Source organism: Solanum pennellii, chromosome 1, assembly GCF_001406875.1.
Source record: "Solanum pennellii chromosome 1, SPENNV200".
In the NCBI taxonomy this organism is placed as follows: Eukaryota; Viridiplantae; Streptophyta; class Magnoliopsida; order Solanales; family Solanaceae; genus Solanum; species Solanum pennellii.
This window is the reverse complement of record NC_028637.1, coordinates 88782232-88793660: the sequence shown is the minus strand read 5'-3', so window position 1 is coordinate 88793660 and position 11429 is coordinate 88782232. Positions and strand designations below refer to the sequence as shown.

General features: G+C 30.3%; 1 protein-coding gene across 1 annotated transcript; it reads right to left on the bottom strand.

Moving 5' to 3' along the window:
• Positions 1–435: 435 nt before the first annotated feature.
• LOC107026338 (probable beta-D-xylosidase 2) lies at positions 436–5814 on the bottom strand. Its single transcript, XM_015227311.2, has 5 exons — positions 5219–5814; positions 2559–2840; positions 1870–2488; positions 1375–1788; positions 436–1242 (listed from the first exon to the last, which is right to left on the bottom strand). The coding sequence occupies exons 1-5, from the start codon at positions 5624–5626 to the stop codon at positions 641–643; spliced, it is 2325 nt and encodes a 774-aa protein (XP_015082797.1). The 5' UTR covers positions 5627–5814; the 3' UTR covers positions 436–640.
• Positions 5815–11429: the final 5615 nt, after the last annotated feature.

Below are 11429 nucleotides of genomic sequence, written 5' to 3'. Positions count from 1 at the left end.
GCCCGGCCTGGCCCGTAAAATGTCAAAGCCTGTATGGGTTAGTCCGGATGGGGTGGGCTAGCCCATATTGACAGCTCTCTATATATATATTAATTTAGTATCAGTTAAGCGAAATTATCATCGTTAATGATACCAATACAATATATAATATTAATTTAGTATAATTTAAGTGAAAATTATTGGTCTTAATGAATGGGGTGTGTGATGTGATCCTTTTTTTTTAGAGAGAGTAGATATTTCTTGAACTACTTTGGATTGAAGATGAATCTGTAATTATTTTGAGTTTTAAGGCCAATCTATGAAGTTTTCCTATAAATAATCCATATATAATACGTGTATAATTAATGTATACAGACTAGAGAAGTAAATAATAAATATGTTCAACTATTTACGTGAAGATACCCCGTTTACGACTATATCAAAATGTAAATGTTGGAAAAAACATTGTAATGTATAATGCCCATTTCTTTCAATTGGAAGTTACAATTAATTTCCCAATCTTCTTTCTTCTTCTCTAATAAAATAAAATCTAATTCTTGCTTATCCCCTTGTTGAACAATTAGGGGGAAAAAAGAATCTCCATTTAACGCAAAGACATCTTTACGTGGAGATTTTACCCCAAAAAATAGAAAATAAATCATTAAGATTTAATAACTCCAAGAACTGATGCTTGAAGTGATAAGGAATGCTTAGCATCACCAATGTGAATACTATGTTCACCTATTGGAATTCTTCGAACACCAGCTCTATCTACCACACTTAAATACTTGCACACATGAATATTTATCGCAACACGTTGCTTCGATCTTGCTGGGACGTATACTTTTTGAAACGCGACCAATTGCTTATGTGGCACCCAAATATCAACAGGTGGCTTTGAAAATACGAGCAACGTGTGTGAACCATCCTTTGGTCCTACATTCTTCACGTCGACATGAATCTGAACTGATATCTTGCTGCATTTTGCGTGTGTTACTCGGATTGATTTGTTTGATATGGTACTGCTGTTGTAAGTATGGCGTCCGTCTATTGGAATGGCTAGTGTTTTTGGGGCTTCGAAGATTGTAGTGATGAATTTTGTGTAGCTTAATCCGTGCCCAAATGGGTATACTAATGGGCCTTTGTAAAAACGGTATGTTCTACCAGGGTATCCTTTGGCTAAATTTGATCGCATGTCCATTGATGTCATTGGTAAATTGTTTAAATACTCTTGTGGATACCATGTCATAGGTAACTTCCCACCTGAAAAAAATCTTATCTAATTAGTATATAGTTGTGACACTGTATTTATTTCGCTAAATAGAGCGAAATAAATACAAATGACTCATAGAACTAAATGTGGCCCAACTTTGTGTTAATGTTTAGTTAATTTACCTGGATTATGGGCTCCAAAAAGGACATCAGCAATGGCAGCACCACCACCTTGTCCAGGATAGCCAGCCCACACAATACCACCAATTCGAGGATCGTTGTTGGCAAATGTTACATCAACTGGGCCTCCAGACATAAGGACCAATACTACAGGACCTCTCGAGGCCTTCGAAACCTCGGAGATGAGTTCTTGTTGGAATCCAGGCAAAAGCAATCCAGTTCTATCTCTGAATTCAGCCTCAATAGACTGGTCTAGGCCCATTACTAGCACTGTTGCATCTGCTTGCCGTGCAGCATTTACAGCTCCAGCAAATAATTTATCGTCTGTACATGCCACATCACCACAACCTTTTTCATGAATGGTCTTTGCATACTTTGATATTCCTTGTAATGGGCTCGTGTATCCACATGCAACACCTATATTTTTTTAAAGCCCAATTAGTCCTCGTGTTGAACTTTTTACTTTTTCATATTTTGAAGTGAATAATTATTTTTTACCTGCGTAGTTTCCGATCATTGTGACAGTAACATCGGAATTTGGTCCAATAACAGCAACGGTACGATGGCGTCGAGGTGAAAGAGGAAGAGCAGGTCCATGATTCTTAAGAAGAACAATGCCCTGTCTAGCAGCTTCAACGGCGAGTTCTTGATGGGCCGGGCTGCAAACATCCCTTGGGCCAAGATGTCCGTATTGCTGGGCTGATGGTTCTCCATCAAACATCCCAAGCCTCATTTGAACAGCAACAGTATTAGCTAAATTTGTATCAATAGCAGCTTCTTTAAGAATACCAATATGCACCGCATTCTCAGTATGTTGTGACAAAAAAGGCCCACAATCCAAATCCAGGCCCGCTTTAATAGCAGCAGCTGCAGCTTCCTCAGGCGTTGATGTGTAGTGTTGGGTATCGTAGAATACTCCAACGGAATCACAATCGGAGACAATGTAACCGTTGAGACCCCAACCACCGCGTATTGTTTTACGTAGAAGTTGAGGATCAGCACAAGTTGGTATGCCATTGACTTGATTGTATGAACACATAATACTAGCCACTTTACCTTGTTTAACACAACTTCTAAATGGTACATCAAATGTATCTTCAATATCTTGCTTGGTAACCTGTTCCACACACATATATTATTTATTATTGACAGGAGTAGTAATTAATATAAAGAAGAATGTATTTTACCTTAGCGTTAAAGTGGAATCTATCAACGCCACCCCAGTTATCGAGGTCATATGCCGTATAATGCTTGCAACATGCTGCTACTTTCAGTCTGTCACCATCTTCATTTCCTTGTAAACCTCTTACATAACGCTCGGCATATACAGCAGCTACGACGGGATCTTCACCGGGAGTCTCCTGTCCTCTTCCCCACCTTGGATCTCGAAAAATGTTGACGTTTGGGCTCCAATATGTAAGACCTCCCATTTCTCCATTGTACATTGCTCGTGCTTCATCTGATACAACCTGCATCCATATCTCAATTGAATAACTACATAATAAACAAAAACACAAGTTTATATATTTAACTCCAAACTAATTTTTAATATTTTCTTATTTGTTCAAATTGAAGTTACAAAGAATGGATCCATTTGGAAATGGTTTAAATTATGATTTGAAAATTGACAAATTGAAATGTTGTTTGTAAACGCAATTTGAATTTTTAAATTTTGTCTCTTTTCTTATAAATATGAAAATTTTATAATCCGTGAATAACTATCAAAACTTCTTTCGTTTTTATAAGGGATAATGCCCAAGTACCCCCTCAACCTATGCCCGAAATCTCAGAGACACACTTATACTTTACTAAGGTCTTATTACCCCTGAACTTATTTTATAAATAATTTTTTACCCCTTTTAGACCTACGTGGCACTATCTTGTGGGCCCAACGATGGTTGACTTAATTTTTTCAAACTAGTGCCACGTAGGCTAAAAAGGGGTAGAAAATTACTTATAAAATAAGTTCAGAGGAGTAATAGGACCTTAGTATAGTATAAGTGTGTCTCTGGGATTTCGGTCATAGGTTGAGGGGGTACTTGTACATTTTTATCTTTTTATAATTTATCCTTATGTGTCACATTAATAAACCGCATGGAAAAATCCTTTTGGTTAAAAAATTTGATAATGATAAAATAACATATTTCACTCTATGTTATTTTACCTTTTTAAATATTTTTATCTTTTTAACTTTAATACTTTTAAATTTAAAAAAAATAATCTATTTTAAAATAAAAACAATATTATAAACTTTTTTATATAGCATTACCCATATCTCATTGTTCTTTTATAATAAGTATTTGCTATTATATGTTATTTTAACCTTTTAAAATAAGTACATATATTTTTTCAAAGGTTCACTAATCAACAAAAGTAATAACTAACTATATTTTAATATTCTTCTTCCACGTAATACATACAATTTCTTCACGTCAAGTTTTTTTTTTTTTAAAAAAATAAATTAAAATGGTGGATCTTCTTTTGCAAAAAATCAATGGACCACATTTAACATTTAAAAGCCTACTCTTTTTTTTTTGAAGAATCTGAAATCATGAACTAAAAATTTATGCAAAATTTCATAAATGAATACAGATTTCAAATCCTATGGCTAAAATGCCTACTAAATTATAGAATAGAAAAAGGGATGTGACCTTTAATAGAAAACAGAGCCTGTTCTGAAAATTGGTTTGATGCCCTTATATACAGTCACTATCCAATAAGTTATGGCCAATGGGGCCCCCCAATAAGTTTTAACTTTGATTGGCCTTGCACACAAGAAAGTTAACCTCTACTTTATACCAAAATGTACATTTAATAATTGTTTCTCTTACCTTAATTACTCCCATTATATTCTCATTGATTAATAATCAAATCATAAAAGGGTTAATTCTTTTGTGATGCATTATAGTTTTCTTTTTAGCTTTATATATGTAACAAATAATTTATATAAAATAATAAAGAATAATGCTACATGACTAGAAAATGTGATCAGAAATTTAAAAGGTTTATAATACTTTTTTTATTTAAAAATAAATTAATTTTTTTATTTTTAATTAAAAAATATTAAAATTAAAAGAAAAAAAATGTTCAAAAAGGTTCATTATGAAGTATGCTATTTTACCGTCGGATCAAATTTTATGACGAAAAGAATTTTTCCTTCCAATAATAAAATTATTTTTGATACGAGCCTGTCCCTTACATCAAAATAATTTGGAACATATCAAAATCTGAAATTTTAAAAATGGCCACCGCTAATATTCAGCAATTCCATGCAGGCGCAAGAATCGAAAAATAGTAAGATCACCAAAAAACTAACAAAAACATTATCCTTTACTTTACAAAAGTATTACTTACCTGGATTTTTATTACTAGTACATAATCTTTACTAGTAGGTTGGTTACTATTTTATAGTTCACCATGAAATATTTATCAATGAAATTACTTAAATTTATTGGGTTAAATTAGGCAAAAAAAAAAAATCTTAATATACTCTGTTTTCAGTTAAGTTTGCATGATTTTCACAAAGAAATCCTCACATTAAGAATATCACTCTTTTTGTTTTTTTTTTATTTTGCTACATTTCGTTTCCTGAGACTCAAGCCGTTTAACCAGCGCTATATTTCAAAATTGTAAAATTAATTCAGTTTTACTATCGTGACAAGTAAAAGTGAAACTGTCCTTTACTTTGTAAACTAACTTTTGATCACTATCAATGTGTGATTTTATTCGCATGGTATATTATAATTGGTTAGATTGTGCAAGTTTTTTCCACAATGTTGTTAGTGCAACGAATTTAAAACAGAGCACCAGAAAATGGCATCATTTAAAGTATTATGTGAATACTTACCCGTCCAATTTCTTCCCACAATGAAGCATTGAAAGAAGCAGCAGTAGTAATGACTTGTGGAAAACTAGTAGCTCCTGGAAATTCACCCCCAAATTTAGTCCCTGGTCCTACATTTGAAACTCCATGAAGTGCCTCTGACCACCACTCGTATCCTTTAATACCCAGCCTCGGCACTGCGGCGGCATTGTTCCCCAACAATTTCACTTTCTCTTGTAATGTTAATCGCCCAATCAGATCTCTTACTCTGTCGTCAATCGGCAAATTAGTTTGACAAAAGGGGAAATTTCTAGTTGCTCTGTCTTTTTGGTCACAGGCGAATGGGGGACGAGCTGCTTGAATAGAAACAAATAGGAAAATGAAAATGAAGAGAGTGGAGGTTGATTTGGTAATGCTGTTACCTCCACTCATTTTTGTGGGGAAGAGGGAATATTTGTTGTTTCAATTGTGTGAGTGGTAGCTCTGGATGTAGGTTTATATAAGATTTGAGTTTTTTGGTTTGTTGAGGACATGGGTATTTGGCTTAAAGAGCTAGTGGTTATGGAATTAATGATATGCATGAGGGTATGGGCATTGGTGATGCATCTTTTGAATGTTTTAAATTGGGATAACGTACATAAATTTTTACGGACTCATAATGAAATTATCAGTTACATATTTAAATTTTGTGCATAGTCGCTCCTGAACTATGCAAAGTTGTATTACCCCCTCAATTTAATTGCATATTGAATGATGTTGTTGCACTATTTTTGTATATATGAAGATGCATCAATTGTTTTTTCCATAGTTTTAAGGCGCAAGTAATAAAAGAAATATGTTTTGAAAAGAATAATATAACCCATGCAATCAATTTTTCATAAAAAAAAAGTATCAAAGTAATTGGAATTATACACATGATTTTCTAAAAAAATATATCTTGTATTCGTATGTCGAATGAGTAGGGCTTTGTTGATGACCCATCAGATCACACCCATGATGTTTTGTTTCACTGTTTATAAGAACTTTTTTATTTATATTTATATATAGAGAGAGGATAAGCTTTTTTATATTTCTTATTTCAACATTGCAAGTTGCAGAAACTGTTGAACTGGGATGTGGACTAGTACTCTATTATTTAACCAAATCACTTATGATATATAGCTGCGCTCAACTTCCTATATATCGCAGAACACTTGCCAATTTTAATAATTAACACGTATAATAAAGTCCTTTTAATTATTTTTTCCAATCTAGATCATAATTAGAATCTCAGTTTACTTATTCAACTATCACTAAACATCTTCCGTCATCCACCACCTAGCTATTATTACAAAACTACTTATCTTACCATTGTCATCACCAATGCTGCACTAGAAATGTCAAATTAAAGGTGCGGCATGGGTGCGAGTTTAAGTTGTGTACAGAGACAGAGTAAGGATTTAGGGCTTCATTCAAATCTTCTTTGACGAAAAATTATACTACTTTTATTATAAGTAGAATTATTTTTACATATATATATTACATATTAAATCAACTTTAATTTTTATGTGTATTTACTTTTTCATACTTTTAAGTCGTTTTAATGAATATCGTGGGATTGATACTGAACTCATTGAGAGGGGAATAGACACAGGGCTATATGGTTAATTTTAGAGGTGGGTTCAAACAGTTTTCGAAACATTTAAAGCGGCAGTTGCGGGGCTAGGGTCAAGTGGTAATGCAGGAAATATAATTGTTGAATTAAACAACATGCATGGATTGATGAGATATGCAAATATGTACATAGTACTTTCTTCGTTAAAATTTATGTCACATAATTAAAATTTTAAAATTTTGATCAATAATCAACAATTTATAAAAGACATATATTAGTCAAGTATCTAAATACATGAAAAAATTTAGTACTTTTACGTCAAGTTTTAATATTTGAGAATTTCAAAAAAATTTATATTTTATATTAAAAGAACTCATTATTTATTTATTTCAACTAATATTTGTTATTAATTCCTCCGAAAAAGTTTGAGTTTTAATTTGAATGATAAATTGAGAAAAAAATAATAATTTGTGTTTATTGAGTTACAATTATAATTGAATCAGTGACAAGTCTGAGTATGCGATTAATATAATATAGGCATTATTGTTTTGTTATCACATTATAACTTTTTTTTGGGATAATGCACAAGTTTTCCCTCAACCCATGCCCGAAATCTCAGAGACACACTTGTATTATACTAAGGTCCTATTATCCCCTGAACTTATTTTATTAATAATTTTCTAACCCTTTTCGACCTACGTGGCACTATCTTGTGGGCTCAACGCTAGATGACTTTTTTTTCAACCTAGTGCCACGTAGGTCGAAAAAGGGTAGAAAATTACTTATAAAATAAGTTAAGGGGGGTAATAGGATCTTAGTATAGTATAAGTGTGTCTCTAAAATTTCGGGCATAGATTGAGTGGGTACTTCTGCTTTTTCCCCTTTTCTTTTAACAAAGCATATGCATTATAAAATGATAAAATAATGTATGGTAATTTTAATAATTTTTAAAACTTATAAATATAAATCATATTTTTTGAAATAATGTAATATTTTTGAAAAAATTTGGGTCAACCGAACACACGAGGAAACTTCACAAAAAACTTTACTTAAATATAATTTGTCAAAAATATTTGAGAACTTGATCCCGTCCACTAGGAGAGGGGATGGATAAAAGGAAGAACTCGTTTGGATTGTTAAAAATAAAAAGTTAAATTGAAATGACTTTTAAGTAAAAAAAATAAAAAGATAAAAGGAAAGGGGGGGGTGTATTTAACTCGTCAAACACTTAATGATTTATTTTTAAATCATGTTTAACTTATTTTAAATTGTGTATCATACTAATCAAACTTTTAAAAATAAAAAAAAACTGACATAAAAATAAATTTAATTAATTTTTAATTCAATCCAAACGGACACAAAATCATATCTCACAAATTGAAGTACTTTTTTTTATTTTTAATTGTAGTACTTCATGTATTATAAAGGGGGTGAATCAATGTAATAAATGCAGAGCCACTAGGAGAAGCAAGAATCCATAAAATAAAGATATGGATAAGTTAGCATATCGAGGATCGTACTCAACATACTCGGTTAATTTCAGTTCAATATTTATGACGCACAACATAAATTAATATAATTATATCAAAATAATAGATATGAATTACTATAACTTTAAATAAATAATTATGATTTTTTAAATCATAAAATTAAAATTATAAATTCAACCTACAGGCCTAAACACATTACCTTTTTAAAAATATCTGTCCAAAATACTTGATCACTTATTAAATCAAAATAAAATTAATAAAAAAATTCTTATTTTATTACTATAATTAATATCATCATTATCTTTAATGTTCTTTTAATTTCTCTTTTGGAAGATTAAATAAAATTAAAGTTTTCAGAATTTGTGTTTTCAAAGAGTTTATTAAGTACTTAATTATTATTTTGTACTCTTGCTCTCACCCACTTTGGAGTACTTATATGTCATCATAAATTATCTTGATATCTATCTATATGTATAAAATATAACTTAGTTAATTTGATAATTTTATTTATCACTTTTTAAATATCATGTAAAATGGAAAGTGATCAGCTATTGTAGAACGAAGAAATTAATAGTTTAGTTAGATGATTACCCAAACTTTCACCGATACTCTCGCTTGTTGATGAGAGTTTGATTCTCCATACTGTATTCTCTTTTTCCCATGATAATTTTTTTAAAAATATATTTTAAAAAGGATATTTGGGGTAGTGTTCTTATTAAATTGATCTGATGTCCTTGCACTACATATAAGTAGTTAATAATTAATTGAAGGTTGAGATTAAATTTCGTTAAATATATATTTATTTATATTTTTGGAAAATCATAAATGCATGGAAAGTCAGATGTATATATGTACGCAATTATGCCTTAGTTTCCTTCAAATTTTTCAACAGCTTAATTATTAAAAAGACAATATATTGACAACTAAGAAATCATGATCATGAGATTTAATTTTACAACTACTCCAACAATTTTCTATTTCTATAGAAAAACCATTAAATCTCAAAGTCGTCACGGGTAAGTAAACACACGAGTGGCTGCCAAAAAGAAATTACCCCATAACTCACAAGTATTAATATTGAAAATCGTTAAATTTAAATTTTGAATATCTCAGTAGATAAATAAGAGAATTAAATAAATATTAGAAACGTAAAGCTTAAATTACGAATATCTTCGTAAATAAATTGTTGATACTCTAGTATTTAGTTTTTGGTCAAAATACGTATAAAGTTAAACATGCTTCCATCTCAAATTTGTATTAAGTACTCTCTTATTAAAAACATTTGTAACAAACTTGCGTTAAAGAGAAGGGAGGAATATAAGAATATTAGTTAACTTTGCTTAAAAGAGTTGATTAATTATTACATGTAAAATGGGTAGGGGTCAGAAGAGAGCAATATAAGGTCCCATGCCTAATTATTCCTACATACAATTATTGTTCCATTGCTTCACTCAGCCAATTGCTAGCACCCCCACCCCATTCTAACTATTATTTTCAAATATTTCTTTTCGAAGTAAAAGAAAGGGAAAAGTGTAGTAAATTGATAAAATTTGAATGATATTAAATAAGGCGGTGAACTTCTTAATATAGAAAGCGTTTGGTAATATGTATAAGAATAACAATAAATTTTAAGTAATGTTTGTGATTTCTTTTACTTTTATCCATAGGTTGAATTGGTACATTCAAGGATAGTTGTTTATGTATTTATAAACTTTATTATAATTCTATGAATTGATATTGTATTAGTTACGCATACATATGTTGAAATTGCTATTAAATAAAACGTTTGAATAATGTCAAATTAATATATACATTCTACTAAACGATTTCGCTGTGATAGAAATATACTTATGAACCTCGATCAATGCAAGGGGTAGTGGCAACAAAAACAGACACAACATTTAAAAAAAATGTAATATTTATATTGAGTTAGAAATTAGAATTAATCTCCGCGCGTTCAGGAATATATATGATATCTTAGCAATAAATACGATCATTATTGTAACGCTATGCTTCTTTTATATGATTTTGCGTCGAACCTGCAAATATGTGCGCAGATCTAATCTTAACAAATCTATTTTTTTTTTGTTTGATATTATTGTTAATATTACATAATGGAGGACAATATTTCTACATCCTCACTAGTCTGTTTTTTTATTTTATTTCACTACTTGGAGTTGGTGTTCTTGGGAAGGTACCACCACGTCCTTCATTGCCTTTTTTATTTAGTCATCATCTCGGTGGCTGAATCGCGGGGGGTTTATTCGAACTTTTCTGATAAAATATTACACCATATTAAATGTAATTTTTTAAAATATATAAATTTAAAATTTCTAAATATATGATAAAGGTTGGTATGATAAATAGAACGTCAATTTTTACTTTTTTTTTGAAATTTTAAACTTAAATTTACGATATTATATTTTTATTTTTCAATCCCTTTTAATAAAATAAAAATAATAAAATCGCCACTCCGATATCCCCTCCTTTCTATATAAAATTGTTAGTAATACTTTTTGGGCATCAAAGTCGAGCTGCATCTGACCAATATAATCTTGTAAATTGTGACGTAATGCGTGACCGTGATTGGTGACTGATGCTAAATCTCTTGCATCTACTGTAGTCCACTTTATTTTAAAAGAAAAAAGGTCTGATATACCCCTCAACTTTGTCATTTGGAGCTGATATACCCCTCGTTATAAAAGTGGCTCATATATGCCCTTATCATTATACAAACGGCTCACATATACCCCTGCCGTTACAAAATGGCTCACATATACTCTTCATTTAACGGAAGTTAAAAAATTAGTTTTAAATTTATATTTATTACTTCTAATTTTTTTAAAAAAATTATTTAGGGGTATATATGATTCTTCTATCAAAGTTCAAGGTATATTTTAATTTTTTTCATACATAAATTATTTTTTGATTTCTTTTATTATAATTATTTGAATTTCTTATTCTTATTTTATTTTTTTCTTTCATTCCTTAGTTTAAAGAATAAAAAATTAAACTATTTTTTTGTGTGTATTGTTGTAATTTAATTTCGTATTCGAAGAAAAAATTTGGTCATCTACAATAAGTTTTACAAGAATATTAGTGAAACATAAATAAATTTGATTATCAAAATAATAATTATAAATTAGTCATT

Excerpts from the sequence above, each read along its gene's own strand:
- LOC107026338 (XM_015227311.2), bottom strand. The coding sequence starts at position 5,626 with ATGAGTGGAGGTAACAGCATTACCAAATCAACCTCCACTCTCTTCATT. Across the intron at positions 2,489-2,558 it reads GATTCCACTTTAACGCTAAG|GTTACCAAGCAAGATATTGA; the intron begins GTAAAATACATT and ends TGTGTGGAACAG. Across the intron at positions 1,243-1,374 it reads TTTTGGAGCCCATAATCCAG|GTGGGAAGTTACCTATGACA; the intron begins GTAAATTAACTA and ends GATTTTTTTCAG.